The sequence below is a fragment of the Pan troglodytes genome, chromosome 20, assembly GCF_028858775.2.
Source record: "Pan troglodytes isolate AG18354 chromosome 20, NHGRI_mPanTro3-v2.0_pri, whole genome shotgun sequence".
NCBI classification, from domain to species: Eukaryota; Metazoa; Chordata; class Mammalia; order Primates; family Hominidae; genus Pan; species Pan troglodytes.
Genome location: NC_072418.2, coordinates 42,467,568 through 42,488,305, shown reverse-complemented (window position 1 = coordinate 42,488,305; position 20,738 = coordinate 42,467,568). Strand labels below are relative to the sequence as shown.

General features: G+C 50.6%; 2 protein-coding genes across 18 annotated transcripts in view; one reads left to right on the top strand and one right to left on the bottom strand.

Moving 5' to 3' along the window:
- Window positions 1-6,644, bottom strand: part of SAMD4B (sterile alpha motif domain containing 4B) — a 43,264-nt gene extending 36,620 nt beyond the window's left edge. For 9 of the 14 annotated variants that reach the window (XM_054673437.2, XM_054673435.2, XM_063801660.1 and 6 more), the window contains exon 1: window positions 6,471-6,644. The gene's annotated coding sequence lies outside the window, so the exon portion shown is untranslated. Of the gene's footprint in view, window positions 1-663; window positions 766-6,470 lie in introns of all 14 variants that reach the window. The other 5 variants (XM_016935911.3, XM_063801661.1, XM_054673436.2 and 2 more) reach the window with 1 other exon arrangement.
- Window positions 6,645-6,685: 41 nt separating this feature from the next.
- On the top strand, window positions 6,686-20,738 carry GMFG (glia maturation factor gamma). 4 transcript variants are annotated; one of them, XM_063801666.1, is made up of 7 exons: window positions 6,686-6,773; window positions 13,545-13,641; window positions 13,766-13,815; window positions 15,951-16,000; window positions 19,484-19,566; window positions 20,037-20,110; window positions 20,549-20,738. In XM_063801666.1, coding segments are annotated over exons 2-7 (330 nt in total). In that variant the 5' UTR covers window positions 6,686-6,773; window positions 13,545-13,640; the 3' UTR covers window positions 20,621-20,738. The 4 variants fall into 4 exon arrangements, with proteins under 4 accessions (XP_063657736.1, XP_016791408.1, XP_063657737.1 ...); XM_016935919.4 differs by lacking the exon at window positions 6,686-6,773 and adding an exon at window positions 7,401-7,554; XM_512648.7 differs by lacking the exon at window positions 6,686-6,773 and adding an exon at window positions 12,953-13,102.

Below are 20,738 nucleotides of genomic sequence, written 5' to 3'. Positions count from 1 at the left end.
ATTTTGGGCAAGTGATTTCACCTTGCTGTGCCTGTTTTGTCATCTGTAATGTGGGTGTACTAATAGTACCTACTGAGAAGGAAGACAGAAAATAATAATAGTGCCTACTCTCATAGAGTTGTGAGGCATAAATGACTTGGCTATTATCATTATTCTAGATTCCTCTCTTTCTCTAATCCCATCATCAAGTCCTGTTTTCTGTACACTCAAAATATATCTGCTTCTCTACATCTTCACTACCACCACCACCACCACATTCATGTCACCATTTCTCATCTGGACAAATGGATTGTCTCCTAACTTTCCTTCCTGATTCTGTCCTGACCCTCTGTTTTCCTCCCAGAAACCAAAGTGAGCTTTCTAAAAAAATTAGTCAGATCATGTCGCTGTCTTGCTTTTAAAAACTCCCTTCTAATAGTTTCCCAATCCCCTTAAATGAAAATAGAAACTCCTTACTGTGGCCCTTAGGCTGCAAGTAATCTGGCTTCTGTCAGCCTTTCCAACCCTCACCCCTCTCCCTCACTTAGGCTTTAGCCACACTGGTCCTTGCGATTCCCTGAACATATGGCAGGGCTTTTGCACCTGCTGACCTCTCTGCCTGAAATGCTCTTCCCCGGACCGTCACAAGGTTGGTTCCTTCTCATCAATCAGATCTGGGCTCACCTGTGCCCCATTCTGCCTCATCTGCCCAGTAGGAAGGAGTCTATGATATCATCATCAAGAGATGTTTCTTCAAAGGCTGCAGCTCTTCCAAAAACACCTAGACTGTAAGATCCATGAGAGAAGGGAAGACTGTAGCTATATTATTCATTGCTACATCTCCAATTCCTAGCATAGCACCTGGTACACAGCAGGCCCTCAATAAATATCTGTGATAAATTTCCCCACCTTGCAGAGGTGCTTTTTCTGCATGTAACAATGCTTAGATTAGAATGTTCCACTCCCAGATCTTCCCACAACTGGTGCCTTCTCATCTTTCTGGTTATCAGGCTCAACTGTCACCTCCCAAAAGAGGCCTCTTCTGATCCCCCTGTCTACTACAGTGGCCACTCCCACCCTCTCTTTCACACTGTTTTATTTCCTTCACAGCATGAATCACACTCTGATTTTTTTGTTTCCTCCCCCCATCAGAATATAAATTCCATGAATTTCAGGACCTTGAATGTTTTATTCACTGCTCTGTCTCCAGTACCTAGAATAGTGCCTCCATGCATTAATGAATGAGTGCAGGCTGGAGATATTTGAGACTTGCATACTCCATACACTGCTGTTCTGTAACTTGCCCTGAACCCGCTTCTATTCAACAAGTTTACACTAAAACAAACAAAACAAAACTCCACTCACAGCAATCCTACTTAACTCTCTTCCAAAGTTCTGTGTCTTGGAAACCTTAAACTGTGGTGAGGGTATTGCCATTACTCCTGGATTCTGCTCCCCTGAGGCCACCATCAAGCCAGGCTGATCACCTCATATCACCCGTGATATCCCAAAGCAAAGTGTGGTTGAGTCAGACCAGCCATAAGCTCTCTCTAGACCCAAACAATCACAGAGCAGAGAATGACTGGGGCTGGGGGACAGTGGGGAGGGAGATTGCCATCATTGCTCAGAAAGTTCATCGGATGGAATCACAGGCCTATTTGGCTCAGCAAGCCAGAGACTGAGTTGCAGGGTACAGAACCCAAAATATGTTTCTAAGGATCTTCTGGCATAATCTCACATCTATTCAAGGAAGAAACTATTTTCAAACTGGGACTCTCAAGAAAGAGTTCTCTTTCCACTAAGGCTTTCCAAGGAGGTAGGGTTAAAACCTGGGGCTGCTGAGGACCATATTTGTCATCCAAAGCAGAAGCTTGTTGAGGATGAAGCTAACTCAGTGGAGAAATGGGAGGAGATGACCGAGAAAATTATTTGAACACCTGGATGCAGCTAGGTCTGAAGCCAACCTAGCTCTGGACTTTCCAGTAACAAAAGCCAATTAATCCCCCACTTTTTTCATTAAACCACTTTGAGCTAAGGTTCTATCACTTTATGTTTTTAGAGTTCTGGCTGATATGAGTTTTTTTTTTCTTTTATTGTTTTTCTAACATTGCAATTATGGGCAAGACATTGTTCTAAGTACTTTACATGTATTAACTTATTTAATCCTCGTAACAATTCTATGAAGTAGAGTATCATTATTTCCTTCATATTTTTAGCTGTGGAAACTAAAAGACCAGGGAAGTAACTTGTCCTAGGGCACAAAACTGGTGAGTGGTAATGTGGGATACAAATCCTGTCCAGACCCAGGGTCTGCATACCTAACAACTACTGCCCCATTGCAGCCAAACCTATCTTAACTAAAAATCCAACTTTTTGACCCAAGGCACTACCATCTTGGAATGGACAGTGCCCACAGACCCTCTATTAGTCCTACCTGTTCTTAATCTCATCATATGCAAAATGAGGATAATGGTAGTTTACTTACCTCATAGGGTAGGTAAACTCCTACCTCCTATGAATACATGTAAAGCACTTAAACAGTGCCTGGCAGTTAGAAAGCATTCAAAAACCAGTGGTCATTATTATTATTACTCTGTAGGTCACTAAAGTGCAGCTGGCAAATACAATGCAAATGGAGGAAATCTGTCTTCTTTCATCTCTATCTTTCGGGTGAAGAGAAGAGATACCATGGGTGAGAGATGAGGAGGCTTTGTCTTTGACCCATTGCTTAAGCTGTTTCCTCTGCCTGGGGGCACCATCATTGTCCCAAGTCCCATAGAACACTATCCAGCCCAAATACCACCTTTTCTGTGAAGTCTTTCCAAATAAAAGGCTCCCTCTCACTGCTGAATTTCTACAGCATATAATTTGTACCTCATTTTCTGCTCTGTACATGCCCAAGCCCCCTACTGGTATTGTGAGCTCCCTGAAGGCAGGCCCCAATATTTACCCTGGGGTCTCTGTTTCCCCTTCTGGGCCCTAGAAACAGAATCCCTTGAAAAAATGCTGAGAGCTCTGTGGAGGCTCCAGACTTAGCAGCTGAGAGGGGCTGCTAAGAGAAGCCAACCAGGACGGGTGAGGCAGGTCACCAGGCAAAGGACTTGGGGTAGCTCAGAATCAGGAAACAGCACAAAGAAAGTCCCTAAGACAGGAGCAAGTAGGGCAGGAGTAAAGGCAAAGGGTGCTGTGTGGAGAAAAAAAAGGGAGGTGAGAGGAGAGGAGGGGGCAGGGAAGGTGTACTAAACCTGAATGAGGAGTGAGATCTGAGGAACTTGGAGATTTCTGGCCAAATGCAGAAGGAAGAGCTGCTTATTCTCCAGTGATCTCCAATAACTTACAAAGAGTAGATCCCACCTTGTGGGATTCAGAGAAGAACAAGACACATCCCGTACTTTCAGAGTTCCTAGTCCAGTGAGGGTGAGTGGACATGTACATTAAAATCTACAAGGTTGAAGGTGAGTGGTGTTCTAAGAGGTACAATGGAGGTGGAGAGGTCTTGGCAGTAAGACACAGAATGAAAAGACCTTCTGAGGGTGCCTCAAGGGGAGGGTGCCTATGTGAAGAAACAGATGGACAAGAAGAGATGGATATGTGTGTTCAAAGAAGCAGCAATTTAAAGAAGCACCAAAGGCTGGTAGTGGGCTGGAGGGGTAGCCAGAAAGAGAAAGCACTGAGGAAGATCTGAAAAGAAACCATTCAAAAGTAGAATCGGAAATAACTGCTCAGGGGATGGAGTAACCTTGTGGAGAAGCCAAGATCCTTTCAAGGTAGGTAAGAAATCTTTCTGGAGGATGGGTACTTCATAAAGAAAAACAGGAAAGCAGCAGTGGGCAGTAGGGCACAGAGGCATACCCTGAGGCATCTTTCAGGGGGCTTTTAGTGAGGAAAAGGAAATCCTCCTAAAGGGCACAGGTTCTCAAACTTGCGTGTGCATCAAAATGACCAGGAGGGTTTGTTAAAAACTCTTGATTGCTGGGTCCTGCTCCCAGGTTTTCAGTTTCAGTAGATCTGAGTGGGATTCAAGAATGTGTATTTCTAACAAATGTGGCTGCTGCTGGGCCAGGAACCACACTGAGAACCACTGCTATAGGGGAAGGGATTATTTGGTGAGGAGGTCCTCAAAGGGGAGAAGGAAGAAGGCTTCTGAAAGGGAAATGGGGAGAATCCTAAGTCTCTAAGGAGGGTGTTAAGGGTCTCTTGATCTCCGAAGGGAAGAGGGGTCTATGAGGATGGCACCTAAGAAAAATGGTCTGAAAGAAAGATCTCGGAGCACTGGGATTTCAAGGGGGCGGGGAAAGGTGTCTCTCAAGAATCTTTACAAGGAAACATAGAGGCTCTTGGGCAACGAGTCTGGAGAATGTTGGCGGCCTCTGAAGGGATAATGGGAAAAGGGGGCCCCCTGAGAAAGGTCTCTGAGTTGACTTCAGAGGAAAGAGAATGGGGAAATGAGAGGGTGTAAATAGCAATTCTAAAGTTAGTGGGTAAATCTGATAGGGTCCTAAATAACGTTTCTTGGGGATGTCAGAAGTGGAATCTGAGGGAAAGTTCTGAGGAAGTCTCAGGAAGCGCTGGGAGTGGGTGGCTGATGGAGGGCAATTTGGGAGAAAATTCTCTAAAAAGTGTCTGAGGAAGGTGTGGTCTTCTGAGACTGGTCCTGGAGTGGGATGACAGAGGGATGTTTTTAGGAAAAACTCTTCAGAGATCTCGGTTGAGGAGAAAGCTGAGTAAAGTCTCCAAAAGAGTATATGGGGAAGGCGGGGTCTTCTGAGAGAGTGTCAGAGGAGAGGGTTTTTCAGAAAGAATTATAGGACTTTCTCAGAGCAAGAGCTCGGGTTATTTTGGGGGAAAATTAGGTGTGTGTGAGGGTCTTCTTCAGGGGATTCTAGAGGATTTAGGGGACCTGTGTGAGCAAGTTCAGGGAGGGATATCTCTAGAAAAGTCCCTTAGTAAGGCAGAAGTATTGATTCAAGGGGTTCTGGTGGTGTCAGGAAGGTCTTGGAGGGATTTCAAGAACATACGTCAGGAGGGCTCCAGGGGGTTGCTGGGGTCTCTAAGCTGTGTGTGTGTGTGTGTGGGGGGGGGGGTCCTGAAAACCTGCATATCAGAGGGGTCACCAAGAGAATCTTACGGTCTTATAGGGGTTGTGAGGAGGATCTTCAGAAAATTCCTCTAAAACCGGTCTGCAAGGGGGGATTCTGAGGTGTTAGTGAAGGGGAGTTCTACGGGATCTGAGAGAAAAACCACGAGGAAAGTTTTCAGGATCCTTAAAACAATTTTTGGAGCGTGTGATGTGGGGGACTGGAAAAGATGTGGAGTATGTAAAAGGGATTTTGGAAGAAGCTTTTGCAATATGATGTTGAGAGTCCTCTGGAGATTTCAGGCAATTGCTGGAGATTTTTAGAATGAGTGGGGGTGGGGAAGGGGATCCCGGTGAAGATCACTGGGCTACATGAGGGTGATCTCTAGGGCATTTTAGGGTGGTGAGACCAGGGGGAGACAGGAGGCCTCTGGGGGAGACTTTTGGGATCTGTGGAAAGGTCCAGAGGGATACGTGAAGGGGAAGTGTGTATGAGAGATGGTTGCAATACGGTGGGGAGGGGGATGGGGTCTTCTAGGTGAGTTTTTGGGATCTGGGGGCATTTCACAAAGTCTGTGAGGAAGATTTATTTTGGGGATATGGGAAGGAGATCTTCAGGGAAGATGATCAGGGTCCGTCGGGGGCATTCTGAAGGACTTCTGGGAGGGGGAATCAGAAATGCAGGGGGTATGAGCGGAAAATCTCCAAGGAGGTTTCTGGAATGGGGTAAGTGGGAGGGAAAATTCTTAGGATCCGGGAGGGGGAAGTCGGGTGAGCCTGTTGGGCTGTGAGAGGCAGGGCTCCGGGGGAGAGTTCTGGAATGGACAGGGGTCCGGAGGGAGCCTTGGGGAGGTGTGCAGGGCTCGTGAGGGAGGCTCCTGGAGCAGCTATGAGAGCCACGCTGTGGAATGGACGAGGAGTGGCCTCCGAGGACTATTTCTGGAGACAGGAGGAGGTCGGGGGCTTCGGGGCCAAAGGGCGGGGGTCTGCGAGGAAAGCTGCTGGGACCCATGAAGGGCTCGAGGAGGCGACTCCACGGGAGGGGTGGGTTTTGCGGGGACCTTTCAGGGCGCACACGGGGGATCGGCAGGCTTTCCGGGGCTCTCCGAGGGGGATGTGCGGGGGATCCTGAGGAGAGGCCCCCGGCCCGGCCCCTCGGCAATCCCGAGGGCATGAGGAAGATTTCGGAGGGAAGCTTCGGCCAGGGCCCAAGAGGGAGACTGGGGACGGGCGCGGGGCTTCTCCCGTGGGGCCCGGCACCCCCAGGCCCGCGTTCCGCACCCGCCCGCCGCCGCCGCCCGCGGTTCGGGGTCCCTGAGGGGGCGGGGCCGCCCGCGCGGCCTGGGTCGCCCTGAGGGGAGACCCGCGCGCCCCGACCCGCCGCCGCCCCGCGCCAGCCCGGCCCGAGACTCACCGCCTCGGCCTTCGCCGCCACCGCCGCCGCTCGGGCCTCCTCAGGCCACCGCCGCCGCCGTCGCCCCCTCTCGGGCCCGCAAGCTCCCCTCCCTCCTCCCGCACCGACCACCGCCGCCGCCGCCGCCGCCGCCGCCGCCGCCGCCGCCGCCGTCGCGCTGCGTCACCGCGCCGTGCGTCACCGCCCCTGGCCCCGCCCCGACGGGGGCCGCCGCGCGCCGGCATTAGCTCACGCCCGGGTGACGAACGGCGCGCCAGCCAACGGGCGGCGAGGGCAGCCCGAAGGGCGGGAGGTGTGAGCCGAGTAAGGCGGGGTCGCGGCGAGGGGGGAGCGACGGTGGTGGAACCGGGCCCAAGAGGCCCGCCCCCTCCTCGGCGGGATTGGTCGGACGTGGGGGTGACGGGCAGTCGGCCAGGCCTGGGGTTTGGGGCTGGGGGGCGGGGAAGGGGCGGGGCGCGCGGGGCGTTGCCCAGGGCAACGGGCCCGGCGGAGTCTGAGGTTGGGCCTCCAGGCCCGCAGGGGGCAGGCTCGCGCGCGTCCACCCCAGCTGCCCCGAGCGAAGTCACAGTTCCTGATTCAGGCGTTCCAGGCCTCCTCTTCCCCGCCCCTTGGGTGGCCCGCCTCACCCAAGGCTGTCCTCGGTGGCCGTCTGCACTCGGGCTTCTGGGCGCTCGGCTTTCTCATCGCGCTGTTCTCAGCCTTGCCGCTTGCTCTCTCCGATGGGAATGGCGAGGCGAGATCTAGCCTTTAGGGTGGGAAGAGAATGCACAGAAAGCGCTAAGGATCAAGGAGGCCGTCAATAAACGGGAGTTGTTGCTGTGACTTTGGTTGTGATCTGTGCGTTCCACAAACTGTATTGGGTCCGGGTGAACTAATCAGAGGGACCTGTGTTCAGAAGGCTCTCGGTGACAGAGATCTGGCTTGTTACAGGCACTTAGAGAGGCAGTCGGGATGGAGGGTCGAGTTGAAGACAGGGAGGGGTGAGGAACGAGCAGAGGCCAGTTGTTTGGCCACTTGAGGGAGTTTGGACTTGTCCCGAGGGCACTAGGGAGCCGTGAAGGGCTTCAAGCCGGGGAGGATCATGGTGAGTCGGGGGTTTTGGAGAGATGTCTCTCTGGCTTATACATGGAGGGCGGATTGGAGGGAATGAAACGGGATCGGGAGTCCAGGGAGGCAGCTGGGGGAGGGGGTGGGGAAGAAAGAGGGGGGTTTGCACGAGGGAGGGACTGTGGGGAGGGAAGGAGGTGCAGGTGGGAGGGACGCCCTGGAGGCAGAGCGAACGGGCCCTGAAACTGGCTGGCTATGGAGTGGAAGGGGGAGAAAAGCTTAGGACCAGGCCCCTCTAGCCGGGAGACAGGGCGCCAGAAGCAGGTTGGGAAGATACTAAGCGCAATGTGGATGCCTAGCAGCGAGGTCCAGGAGGTGCACAAACCCTGGGTCTGTAGCTTAAGAGAGAAATTGAGGCTGGAGACCAAGATTTAAGGATCGTCAAAGATGGTAATTGAGGCTGTGGGAGTTAGGGGTCTAGCCCGGGGAGGGTATGAAGGATCATTGGAGACAGGGACTGAACAGAACCCTGAAACAGAGAGGCAGGATTTGAGCAAAGGAATTGACGCTGTCGATGAATATTGCAAAGGGCAGCCAGAGAGAGGAAAACCAGGAGAGTGTGGCATTATAGACGCTTTGAGGAAAGGCCGTTTCACCAGGGTGGGGCCATGTCACAAACCCCATCCACTACCTCCTGCATGTAAGCAACAGCCTTCACACTGCATAGAATGATTGTGCTCAATAACTGCTGGTTCATTAATTCATTCAATAATATTTCTTGACTATCTAATATGTGCCAGGCTCTGCTTAAGGTGCTAGAAACACAACAATAGGATGAGCGCGGTGGCTCACACCTGTAATCCCAGCATTTTGGGAGGCCGAGGCAGGTGTTCGAGACCAGCCTGACCAACATGGTGAAATCCCATCTCTACTAAAAATACAAAATTAGCGGGGCGTGGTGGAGCATGCCTGTAGTCCCAGCTACTTGGGAGGCTGAGGCAAGAGAATCGCTTGAACCCGGGTGGCGGAGGTTGCAGTGAGCCAAGATCGTGCCATTGCACTCCAGCCTGGGCAACAACAGTGAAACTCCGTCTCAAAAAAAAAAACAAAAAAAAAAACCAAAAAAACTTACATTCTAGTTCTTGGGGACACAAACAATAAGGAAATACAGTGTAACTTCGTGATAAGTACCAACTTCGTGATAAGTACCAAGGAGAAAAAGAAAGCAGTGGCTGGGCATGGTGACTCATGCCTGTAATCCCAGCACTTTGGGAGGTTGAGGCTGGTGGATCACTTGAGGCCAGGAGTTTGAGACCAGCCTGGCCAAAGTGGCAAAACCCTGTCTCTACTAAAAATGCCAAAAATTAACTGGGCATAGTGATGCGTGCCTGTAGTTCCAGCTACTCAGGAGGGTGAGGCAGGAGAATCACTTGAACCCAGGAGGCGGAGGTTGCAATAAGCCGAGATTTGCCATTGCACTCTAGCCCAGGTGACAGAGCGAGACTATGTCTCTAAATAAATAAACAAATAAATAACAAGAAAGCAGCTAAGGGAATGGAGTGATGCAGCCAGAATTAATTTACATGGGGAAAGGCCTCTTTCATTAGGTGAGACTGAAACAGAAATCTGAAGGAATGAAGGAGAAAGTGGGTTCCAGAAAGAGAAAACAGCAAGTGCAAAGGCCATGTAGTAGGATCATTCACAGAACCACAAAGGGGCCAGCATTGCTGGAGTGGAGTGAGCAAAAGAGGGCAGTGAAGGACAAGGTCCAAGAGGCAATGGGGTAGGGGTGGTGACAGATAACTTAGTATTTTAGTCATTGTTGGGGTGTGTGTGTGTGTGTGTGTGTGTGTGTGTATGTGGCAGGGTCTCACTCTGTTGCCCAGACTGGATTGTAGTGGTGCGATCGCGGCTCACTGCAACCTCGGCTCACTGCAACCCCTGCCTCCTGGGTTCAAGTGATTCTCCTGCCTCAGCCTCTGGAGTAGCTGGAACTACAGCCGTATGCCATCAAACCTGGCTAAGTTTTGTATTTTTAGTAGAGATGGGGTTTCACCATGTTGCCCAGGCTGGTCTTGAACTCCTGGACTCAAGTGATCTGCCTGCCTCGGCCTCCCAAAGTGTTGGGATTACAGGCGTGAGCCACTGCGCCTGGCCTGCTGTTTGGTTTTTAGAGATAGGATCTTACTCTGTCACCTGGGCTGGAGTGCAGTGGTGTGATCCTAGCTCACTGCAGCCTCAAACTCCTGGGCTCAAGTGATCCTCCCAACCTCAGCCTCCCAAGTAGCTGGTACCTGGGATTACAGACACGTGCCACCATGCCCGGCTACTTTTAAAATTTTTTTGTAGAGACAAGGTCTTGCTATGTTGCCCAGGCTGGTCTTGAACTCCTGGTCTCAAGCAATTCTCCTGCCTTGGCCTCCCAAAGTGCTGGGATTACAGGCGTGAGCCACTGTGTCTGGCCCATGGGAGGGTTCGAGACCAGCCTGGCCAACATGGTAAAACCCTGTCTCTACTAAAAATACAAAAATATGGCTAGGCGCGGTGGCTCACGCCTGTAATCCCAGCACTTTGGGAAGCTGAGGCGGGCCGATCACGAGGTCAGGAGTTCGAGACTAGCCTGACCAACATGGTGAGACCCCGTCTCTACTAGAAATACAAAAATTAGCTGGTTGTGGTGGCGCACACCTGTAATCCCAGCTACTCATGAGGCTGAGGCAGGAGAACTGCTTGAACCTGGGAGGTGGAGGTTGCAGTGAGCCAAGATTGTGCCACTGCACTCCAGCCTGGGTGACAGAGAGACACTCCATCTCAAGGAAAAAAAAAAAAAATTAGCCGGGTGTGGTGGCTCACGCCTGTAATCCCAGCTACTTGGGAGGCTGAAGTGAGAGAATCGCTTGAACCCAGGAGGCGGAGGTTGCAGTGAGCTGAGATGGTGCCACTGTACTCCAGCCTGGGTGACAGAGCGAGACCCCTGTCTCAAAAAAAAAAAAAAGGAAAAGAAAAAAAGAAAACCAGGCAAGTGTGGTGTCATGAAGACGATGTTTCAGGGAACAGGGAGTGATGGGCTGTGTCAGATGTGGCTGAGGAGGACTGAGAATTGACCATTAGATCCAGCACCGTGGAGTGCATGGGTGACCTTGACAAGGGCATGTCAGCTGAGAGGAATACGGGTGAAAGGCTGATTGGAGAAGGCAGAAGAGAAAACTGGGAGGAGAAATTGGAGGCAGCAATGTAGATTATTCTTTTGAGAAATCTTTTTTTTTTTTTGAGACGGAGTCTCACTCTGTCATCCAGGCTAGAGTGCAGTGGCGCAATCTCGGCTCACTGCAAGCTCCGCCTCCTGGGTTCATGCCATTCTCCTGCCTCATCCTCCTGAGTAACTGGGACTACAGGCACCTGCTGCCACGCCCGGCTAATTTTTTGTATTTTTAGTAGACATGGGGTTTCACCTTGTTAGCCAGGATGGTCTCGATCTCCTGACCTCGTGATCCACCCACCTTGGCCTCCCAAAGTGCTGGGATTACAGGCATGAGCCACCACGCCCAGCCTCTTTTGAGAAATCTTGCAGAAAAGGGAAGGAAATGAGTGAGCAGCAGCTGGACAGGAGATACAGTTTTATGTTTTTAAGATGGAAGAGGCCAGACACAGTGACTCACGCCTGTAATCCCTGCACACCAGGAGGCTGAGGCAGGAGGATCGCTTGAGGCCAGGAGTTTGAGGCCAGCCTGGGCCACATAGCGAGATCCTGTCTCTATAAAAATCAAAAGTAAAATTGGCCAGGCATGGTGTTGCGTGCCTATAGTCCCAGCTACCTAGGAGGCCAAGGTGGGAAGGTGGCTTGAGCCCAGGAGTTGGAGACTGCAGTGAGCCATGATTACACCGCTGCACTTCAGCCTGGGTGACAGAATGAGACCCTGTCTCAAAATAAAAGAAAAAAAGAAAAGAAAAAAAATTAAGATGGAAGAAGTAACACTGCATGGAGACTAAGGAGAAAGATCCAGGAGGCATGGGGACATTGGTGAGACAAGAGGGAGAGAGAGGACAGCTGCAGAGATGTAGGTGAAGGGGTAGAGTCCAGTGTAGGGTCCGGGGTTTGCCCACCATGGAGGGAAGTGGGCCAGTCACAGTTGGCCTAGGACCCTGTGAAAATTGTCTTTTGTTTGCTTTTATCTTCTCACTGAAATACATATGGTTTTTGTGTGAACTACATTCCTTTTATTTCTTCTTTATATGACAGTCAGGACATTATATTGATTTTTTTTTGAATTTATGTGTGTAAGTAGGTTATATTATCTAGGAATTTTATTTCGGGATGGGAAAAGGGGGCAGTGCAAAAATACTCAATAAAAAAAATAGCCAGGCACGGTGGCTCACAGTGGCTCACACCTGGAATCCCAGCACTTTCGGAGGCTGAGGCAGGTGAATCATTTGAGGTCAGGAGTTCGAGACCAACATGGCCAACATGGTGAAACCCCATCTCTACTAAAAATACAAAAATTAGCCGGGCGTAGTGGCACGTGCCTGTAGTCCCAGCTACTTGGGAGGCTGAGGCCGAAGAATGGCTTGAACCTGGGAGGCAGAGGTTGCAGTGAGCTGAGATCGCACCACTGCACTCCAGCCTGGGCGACAGAGTGAGACCCTGTCTCAAAAAAAAAAAAAGTGGGTACCGGTCTGACAGGATTGAACTCCCTTGTTGTAGGGCCTCATAGGTCATTGCAAGGCTAGTGAGGTTGAAAAAGTGCAGGAAAAAAGTCACCATTACCCAGGCACTGTGGGGTTGCCCCTCTGGTCCCCATTTTGCCATTGACATAATGGGCGTCAGTCTGACCAGCAAAAGACTAAACTCCCCTTTTCCAGCCCTGCAATTCAAATATCCCAGATGGGGGTAAATCTAGGAAGGCCACCTGGAGGAGGGGAGGAGCAAAATAGTTTGTTTTTAGTACCTATTGTGTCTGCCGTGCTGGCAGCTATGTGAAGCTATTTATTTATTTATTTTTATTTATTTTTATTGCCTGGGATAGAGTGCAATGATGTGATCTTGGCTCACTGCAACCTCTGCTGCTCGGATTCAAGCAATTCTTGTGCCTCAGACTCCCGAGCAGCTGGGATTACAGGTGTGCACCACCATGCCAGGCTAATATTTTGTGTTTTTAGTAGAGATGGGGTTTTGCCATGTTGGTCAGGCTGGTCTACAACTCCTGACCTCAGGTAATCCGCCTGCCTCGGCCTCCCAAAGTGCTGGCATTACAGGTGTGAGCCACCATGCCCGGCCGATGTGAAGCTATTTATATCCTCACCACAATCTCAAATCAGAGGGGTAAAGTTACTTAGCTAGGGTCACACAGCAAGGAAGCTTTCGAACCCTGGTCTGAGCGATTTCCTGACAGGTCCTGGCAGATGAGGGGAAGGAAGGAGGGGGAGGAGCCCTCTGTGACAGTTGTCCCAGAAAGGGCATAAACAGGATGTGGTGTTGGATGAAACCTTCCTCCTACTGCACAGCCCGCCCCCCCACAGCCCCGGTCCCCACGCCTAGAAGACAGCGGAACTGAGAAAAGAAAAGGCCTGTGGACAGAACAATCATGGTCAGGGGCCAGGGGTCCTATGGGAAGAGCTGGGGCTGGGGTTGGGGCTGGGGCTTGGAGGACACCTGGGCGAAGGTCAGGCTATGGGATGGAGGTCACGGGCCGGGAAGGGGACCCAACTGTGGTGAACAGCCTGGCTGGAAGAACAGAGAGACAGTGGCTCTGGGTTTAGGCTCAGGAAGTGGATCTCTGCACCTCCTTGAGTGTCCCCCAAGAGTCCCCGTGGAGAAGGCGGGAACCCAGCCTCTGCTCCGCCCCCCAAGCTGAGCGCCCTGGTGAGGGGTATCTACTCTGTGGGAAGGGTGCCTTTTCTCAATGTTCACAAAGGCATCAGATGGGCCGGCGCGATGCTCCTCTTCATTAGTGGATGGAGAAACAGGTTTGGGGAAGGGGTGAGGGCTGAGGCCAGGCCATTTCAGCTCTTCCTGGGTCCCTCCGGCAGTCTGACTCCCTGGTGGTGTGCGAGGTAGACCCAGAGCTAACAGAAAAGCTGAGGAAATTCCGCTTCCGAAAAGAGACAGACAATGCAGCCATCATAAGTGAGTGACATCTTCCCCCACGGAAGGATGGGAGGGCGGTGGTGAGGGCAGATAGGGAGGGCTGGGCTTGTGTCCCCCATGGATCAGGGGGAGTGTCTAATCCCTGTGTGCCACCCCTCCCCAGTGAAGGTGGACAAAGACCGGCAGATGGTGGTGCTGGAGGAAGAATTTCAGGTGATGGGCTGGGGTGATTGGGACTGGGAGGTACAGGGTGAGACTGGGAGAACCAAGTGGTGGGAACTGATACGAAGAGCCTGGCATGGGGGTAGAAAGACCTGGAGATTGGCCGAGCACGGTGGCTCATGCCTGTAATCCCAGCACTTTGGGAGGCTGAGGCAGGTGGATCACCTGAGGTGGGGAGTTCAAGACCAGCCTGGCAAACATGGTGAAACCCCGTCTGTACTAAAAATATAAAAAGTTAGCTAGGCATGGTGGTGGGCACCTGTAATCACAGCTACTTGGGAGGCCGAGGCAGGAGAATCGCTGGAACCCGGGAGATGGAGGCCGTAGCGAGCCGAGATTGTGCCACTACACTTCAGTCTGAACCACAGAGCAAGACTCTGTCTCAAAAACAAAAACAAAAAACAAAAAAACAAAAAACCCTGGAGATCAAGTTCTAGCTCACTCATGACCCCCAGCAAGAGACTTTGCCTGTTTGTGTCTCTATTTCCTCATCTGTGAAATGGGGAGAATAGTACTTATCTCATAGGCTTGTTTTTACATCCAGTGATTTAATTCTTGTAATGGGTTTAGAACAAGGCCTGGCACTTAGTATATGCTCAATAAGGTGATGATGATCTTAATAATGATGATAATAATGCTTTATTGGCATTTAAATTAAAGAGTTTCCATATAAGTTAAAAAGCTAGCCAGGCATGGTGGCTCATGCCTGTAATCCCAGCGCTTTGGGAGGCTGAGGCAGGAGGATCACTTGAGCCCAGGAGTTTAAGACCAGCCTGGGCAACATGGTAACACCCTAACTCTACTAAAAATACAAAAATTAGCCAAGCACAGTGGTGTGCACCTGTGATCTCAGCTACACAGGAGGCTGAGGTGGGAGGGTTGCTTGAGGCTGGGAGTTTTGAGACCAACCTGGGCAACAAAGCAAGACCCCATCTCGGCTGGGCGCGGTGGCTCACGCCTGTAATCTCAGCACTTTGGGAGGCTGAGGCGGGCGGATCACAAGGTCAGGAGATCGAGACCATCCTGGCTAACATGGTGAAACCCCGTCTCTACTAAAAATTCAAAAAATTAGCTGGGTGTGGTGGCGGGTGCCTGTAGTCCCAGCTACTCGGGAGGCTGAGGCAGGAGAATGGCGTGAACCCAGGAGGCGGAGCTTGCAGTGAGCCAAGATCGTGCCACTGCACTCCAGCCTGGGCGGCAGACTCTGTCTCAAAAAAAAAAAAAAAAAAAAAAAAGACTCCATCTCTACAAAAAAAGAAAAAGGGGGGTAGACCTCACCCCCTGGTGGCCTCACTGTCTTTATCAATAACAAGAATGATAATAAGGCTTATTTCTCTAGTGTTGCGATAAGGATTTATAAGGGAATCCATGGAGACTGGGGGCTGGGGCTCTCTCAGGCCCTCTGAAAGGCAGTATAGTGAAGCAGTTATGATTCGAACCCAGATTCAAATCTCAACTCTGCTGCTTTCTATCTGTGCAATCTTGGGCAAATGCCTTAACACCTCTGGGCCTCAGTTTTCTCAGCTGTATAGTGGGCATAATGATGGGACCTACCCCACAGACTTACGGGATAGTTGCATGAATTAATCCATGTGTGTTTCATAGAATGATGCCTTGGCACATGGTAAGTGCTCACCTAAAGGTGGTCATTCTTTTTTTTTTTTTTTTTTTGAGACGGAGTTTCGATCTTTTTTGCTCAGGCTGGAGTGCTATGGCACAATCTTGATTCACTGCAACCTCCGCCTCCCGGGTTCAAGCAATTCTCCTGCCTCAGCGTCCCGAACACGCCTGGCTAATTTTTTTGTTGGAAATGGAGTCTCACTCTGTCTCCCAGGCTGGAGTGCAGTGGCGCGATCTCGGCTCACTGCAACCTCTGCATCCCTGATTCAAGCAATTCTCCTGCCTCAGCCTCTCGAGTAGCTGGGACTACAGGTGCGTGCCACCATGCCTGGCTAATTTTCTGTATTTTTAGTAGAGACGGGTTTCACCCTGTTAGCCAGGATGGTCTCAATGATTTCCTGACCTTGTGATCCACCTGCCTCGGCCTCCCAAAGTGCTGGGATTACAGGTGTGAGCCACTGCGCCCTGCCTCATTCTTTGTCTTTTCTTCTGTTTTCTTGCCTCAGAACATTTCCCCAGAGGAGCTCAAAATGGAGTTGCCGGAGAGACAGCCCAGGTATCCTGGGGGAAGAAAGGGTTGGATCAGGCCATGAGGGGAGGGGTGATGTTGGAGGTATAGGCTAAGGGACTGCTGGAGTTCCAGCCCTATTCATGGACTTTGAATCTCTGTGTTTGGCCGAGTGAGGTGGCTCATCCCTGTAATCCCAGCACTTTGGGAGGTTGAGGAGGGTGGATCACTTGAGGTCAGGAGTTCAAGACTAGCCTGACCAACATGGTGAAATCCCGTCTCTACTAAAAATACAAAAATTAACTGGGCGTGGTGGCATGTGACTGTAATCCCAGCTACTTGGGAGGCTGAGGCACGAGAATCGCTTGAACCTGGCAGGCAGAGGCTGCAGTGAGCTGAGATCGCACCACTGCACTCCAGCCTGGGTGACACAGCGAGACTCTATCTCAAAAAAAAAAAAAAAAAAGAATCTGTGTTTGAGGCCAAGAGTTCATATTCTAGAACTTTTTGTTTGTATAGCAATATTTTATTGCAGAATTTTACACCGATTATTTATTTATGATACCGGTTATTTATGATACCGGTTTAGAGTCTTTTTTTTTTTTGTACAAACTTTGTTGAGTTTTTGTTTCAACATTATGCTGGCATCATTTTTTAAAAATGAAATTTTGGCCAGGTACTGTGACTCCCACCTGTAATCCCAGCCCTTTGGGAGCCTGAGGTGAGAGGATCACCTGAGGCCAGGAGTTCGAGACTAGCCTGGGCAACATAGCAAGACCTTGTCTCTATTTTTTTTTTTTTTTTTTTGTTAGAGACAGAGTCTCGCTCTGTTGCCCAGGTTGGAGTGCAGTGGCGCGATCTTGACTCACTGCAACCTCCGCCTCCTGGGTTCAAGCGATTCTCTGGCCTCAGCCTCCTGAGTAGCTGGGATTACAGGGGCCCACCACCATGTCTGGATAATTTTTGTATTTTTAGTAGAGACATGTTGGTCAGGCTGGTTTCGAACTCCTAACCTCAGGTGATCCCTGCTTCGGCCTCCCAAAGTGCTGGGATTACAGGCGTGAGCCACCGCGCCTGGTGGAGGACCTTGTCTCTATTAAAAAAAAAAAAAATTAGCCAGGCATGGTGGCATGTGCCTGTGGTTCCAGCTACTTGGGAGGCTGATGTCGGGGGTCAGTTGAGTTCAGGAAGCTGAGGCTGCAAGTGAGCCAAGATAGCACCCCTGTACTCCAGCCTGGGTGACAGAGCAAGACCCTGTCTCAAAAAAACAAAAAAAGAAATTTTCCTTCTTTTTCAATGTTTGGGAACACTTTAGGTAGCAAACAAATTAATTATTATTATTGTTATTTTATTAAAAAAATTTTTAGAGACAGGGTCTCACTGTGTCACCCAGGCTATTGGGCAGTGCTGTGATCCTGGCTCACTGTAGCCTCTAACTCCTGGGCTCAAGCCATCCTCCTGCCTCAGCCTCCCAAGTAACTGGGACTACAGGCACTGCCACTGCACCCTGCTAAAGGAATGACTCGACTTTTAACTATCAGGTAGAATCCTGGGCGAAGTCTCATGAGCCTGGTGCTTTTTTTGGTGGAAGAGCTCTTTGACTATTTCTGTGAAAACTGGTCTGCTAAGATTTTTCATCTTGACTGAATTCATTTTGGGTCTCTAGGATTTTGATCCTCAATCCAGGCTGTAGGACTCAACAAGGACCAGCTTCATGGGCATATGATAATTGCACAGGGCCCCGCACCCAGGAGGGGGCCTCACATGTGGGGGTTAACGGTCACCTTCTTTATAGTTTTATCTTTGAATTTCTGTTTTGTATGAAGTCAGATGGGACAATGGACTTCACACAAATGTGCTGGGGTTTGGAGCTAGGTTCACAGGCAGTCCACCACCTGGCTGCCTCCCTGAACAGGTTCTCAGCCACCCACTCTCTGCACCCACCCAGTGACCACTGCTGTCCTTGGGTTTCCTGCTGGTGTAGGGAGGGTCAGGGTCCAGAAGGCACCCCTTGCCTGACAAGTTACAGGGTGTTCCTGTGAGCATCTGCACTCTGCCTGCGCATATCCTCATGCCCGAGGGAGCACGACTTTAAATAGCAAACTAAAAAAGACAGGCTGAGCGCAGTGGCTCACACCTGTAATCTCAGCACTTTGGGAGTCTGAGGTGGGAGTACTGCTTGTGGCCAGGAGTTCAAGACCAGCCTGGGCAACATAATAAGACCCCCATTTCTACTAAAATTTTTTTTAAAAAGGCCAGGTGCAGTGGCTCATACCTGTAATCCCAGCACTTTGGGAGGCTGAGGTGGACAGATCACTTGAGCTCAGGAGTTCGAGACCAGCCTGGGCAACATGGTGAAACTCTGTCTCTGCAAAAAACACAAAAAACATTAGCTGGATGTGGTGGCACGCCCCTGTAATCTCAGCTACTTGGGGGGCTGAGGCAGGAGGATCACCTGAACCTGGGAGGTCAAGGCTGCAATGAGCTGAGACCACGTCCCTGTACTCCAACCTGGGTGACAAAGTGAGACCCTGTCTCAAAAAAAAAAAAAAAAAAAAAATTAGCTGGGCACGGTGGTGTGCACCTATACTCCCAGCTACTCTGGAGGCTGAGACAGGAGGATTGCTTGAGCCCAGGAGTTCAAGACTGCAGTGAGCTAGGATCGCACCATTGCACTCCAGCCTGGGCAACAGAGTGAGGCCCTGTCTCTAATAATAGTAAAAAAAAAGACGATGATCAGTCTAGAGAGAGACTACAAAAGAAAGGAAAACAATTTTCCTGCTTCTTGAACTAGATGCCCCACATTTTCATTTTATACCGGGCTTGGATGATTCTGTAGCCATCACTGGTCACAGTGCACTGGGGTTCAAGTGCACTGGACAGAATTGCATAGGGGGTGAGAACTTACACGCTGGCATTCACTTTCCCAGGTTCAAATCTCTCCCCTATCTGTAGAACCTTAGGCAAGTGACTTTGGGCCTCAGTTTTCTCATCTATACGATGGGGATATTAATTAATAGCACCTATATTATAAAGTAATTGTGAGTCAAATGAGCACTATCATTATTATTATTATTTGAGATGGAGTTCCACTTTTGTCACCCACGCTGGAGTGCAATGGCGTGATCTTGGCTCACTGCAACCTCTGCCTCCTGAGTTCAAGCGATTCTCCTGCCTCAGCCTCCTGACTAGCTGGGATTACAGGCGCCCACCACTACTCCCGGCTAATTTTTGTATTTTTAGTAGAGATGAGGTTTCACCATGTTGGCCAGGCTGGTCTCGAACTCCTGATCTCAGGTGATCCACCCGCCTCGGCCTCCCAAAGTGCTGGGATTATAGGTGTGAGTCCTGCGCCCGGCCCTATGATTATTTTTTAATCATTTGTTGTGTTTGAGGTCAGTACCCTGAGTCCCAGACATCAACCCTGGGTTCTCAGACTCAGCCAACATTTCAAGGCTGTGGACTCAGGTAATGGCTGTTAAGCCTGGGCTGCAGGCCAGAGTCCTGATTTTCAATTCCCTTTCACGGTAGGTTCGTGGTTTACAGCTACAAGTACGTGCATGACGATGGCCGAGTGTCCTACCCTTTGTGTTTCATCTTCTCCAGCCCTGTGGGTGAGACACAGCTCTACTGTCCTCAGGAGAGGGTCTTCGATTCTGTGTGTGTGTGTTTGTGTGTAAATGCGAATGTGTGCAGGCACTTGTGTAAGAGTGTGAGCATGTGACAGCCTGTGTGTGACTGGGTGAGGATGTGTGTGTGTCGCACGCATGATGTGGGAGGGCAGTGAAGTGGAGGTGGGGGCTCAGATTCACCAAGAGCCCACCCGTTCTCAGTCCTGGGGCCTAAGCCAACCCACCTTTTCCTTTCACCTAGAAATCCCCGTCTGGCCCCTAAATCATCTCCAGAGACCCTCAGAATAACTTGAAGCCCCCAAGCCAACCTAGAAACTGAGTACAGTGCAGGGACCTCCTTAGAAGAGCTCCTAGAACCCTTGGAAAACTGCAGGGCCTTCAGGACATTACTAGAGCTTTAGAGAACACGCCTGGGTCCCCACTGATGTGCCTTTCTCCTCTTTTCCACGCAGGCTGCAAGCCGGAACAACAGATGATGTATGCAGGGAGTAAAAACAGGCTGGTGCAGACAGCAGAGCTCACAAAGGTTCAGACTGGGATGGGGCTCCAGAGTGTTAGGGAGAGGTGGTGTGGGTCCTGGGTCTGAGGGAAGAGGGACTAGAGTCCTCACTGTCTCAGTGGTTTTTGTTTTAAAAAGAACTGGGTCTCGCTCTGTCATCCAGGCTGGAGTGCAGTGGCACAACCTCGGCTCACTGCAACCTCCTCCTCCTGGGTTCAAGCAATTCTCCTGCCTCAGCCTCCCAAATAGTGGGACGACAGGCACACGCCACCACACCTGGCTAATTTTTGTATTTTTAGTAGAGTCAGGGTTTCACCATATTGGCCAGGCTGGTCTCGAACTCCTGACCTTAAGTGATCCACCCACCTCAGCCTCCCAAAGTGCTCTCTTACAGGTGAGCCACCGTGCCCAGCCACTGTCTCAGTGCTTGAGTAGATCATAATGCCGAGACCTCTCTCTGCCCAGGTGTTTGAAATCCGCACCACTGATGACCTCACCGAGGCCTGGCTCCAAGAAAAGTTGTCTTTCTTTCGTTGATCTCTGGGCTGGGGACTGAATTCCTGATGTCTGAGTCCTCAAGGTGACTGGGGACTTGGAACCCCTAGGACCTGAACAACCAAGACTTTAAATAAATTTTAAAATGCAAAAACTCGGA

Excerpts from the sequence above, each read along its gene's own strand:
- GMFG (XM_016935919.4), top strand. Across the intron at positions 13,816-15,950 it reads TGCTGGAGGAAGAATTTCAG|AACATTTCCCCAGAGGAGCT; the intron begins GTGATGGGCTGG and ends TTCTTGCCTCAG. Across the intron at positions 20,111-20,548 it reads AGACAGCAGAGCTCACAAAG|GTGTTTGAAATCCGCACCAC; the intron begins GTTCAGACTGGG and ends CTCTCTGCCCAG.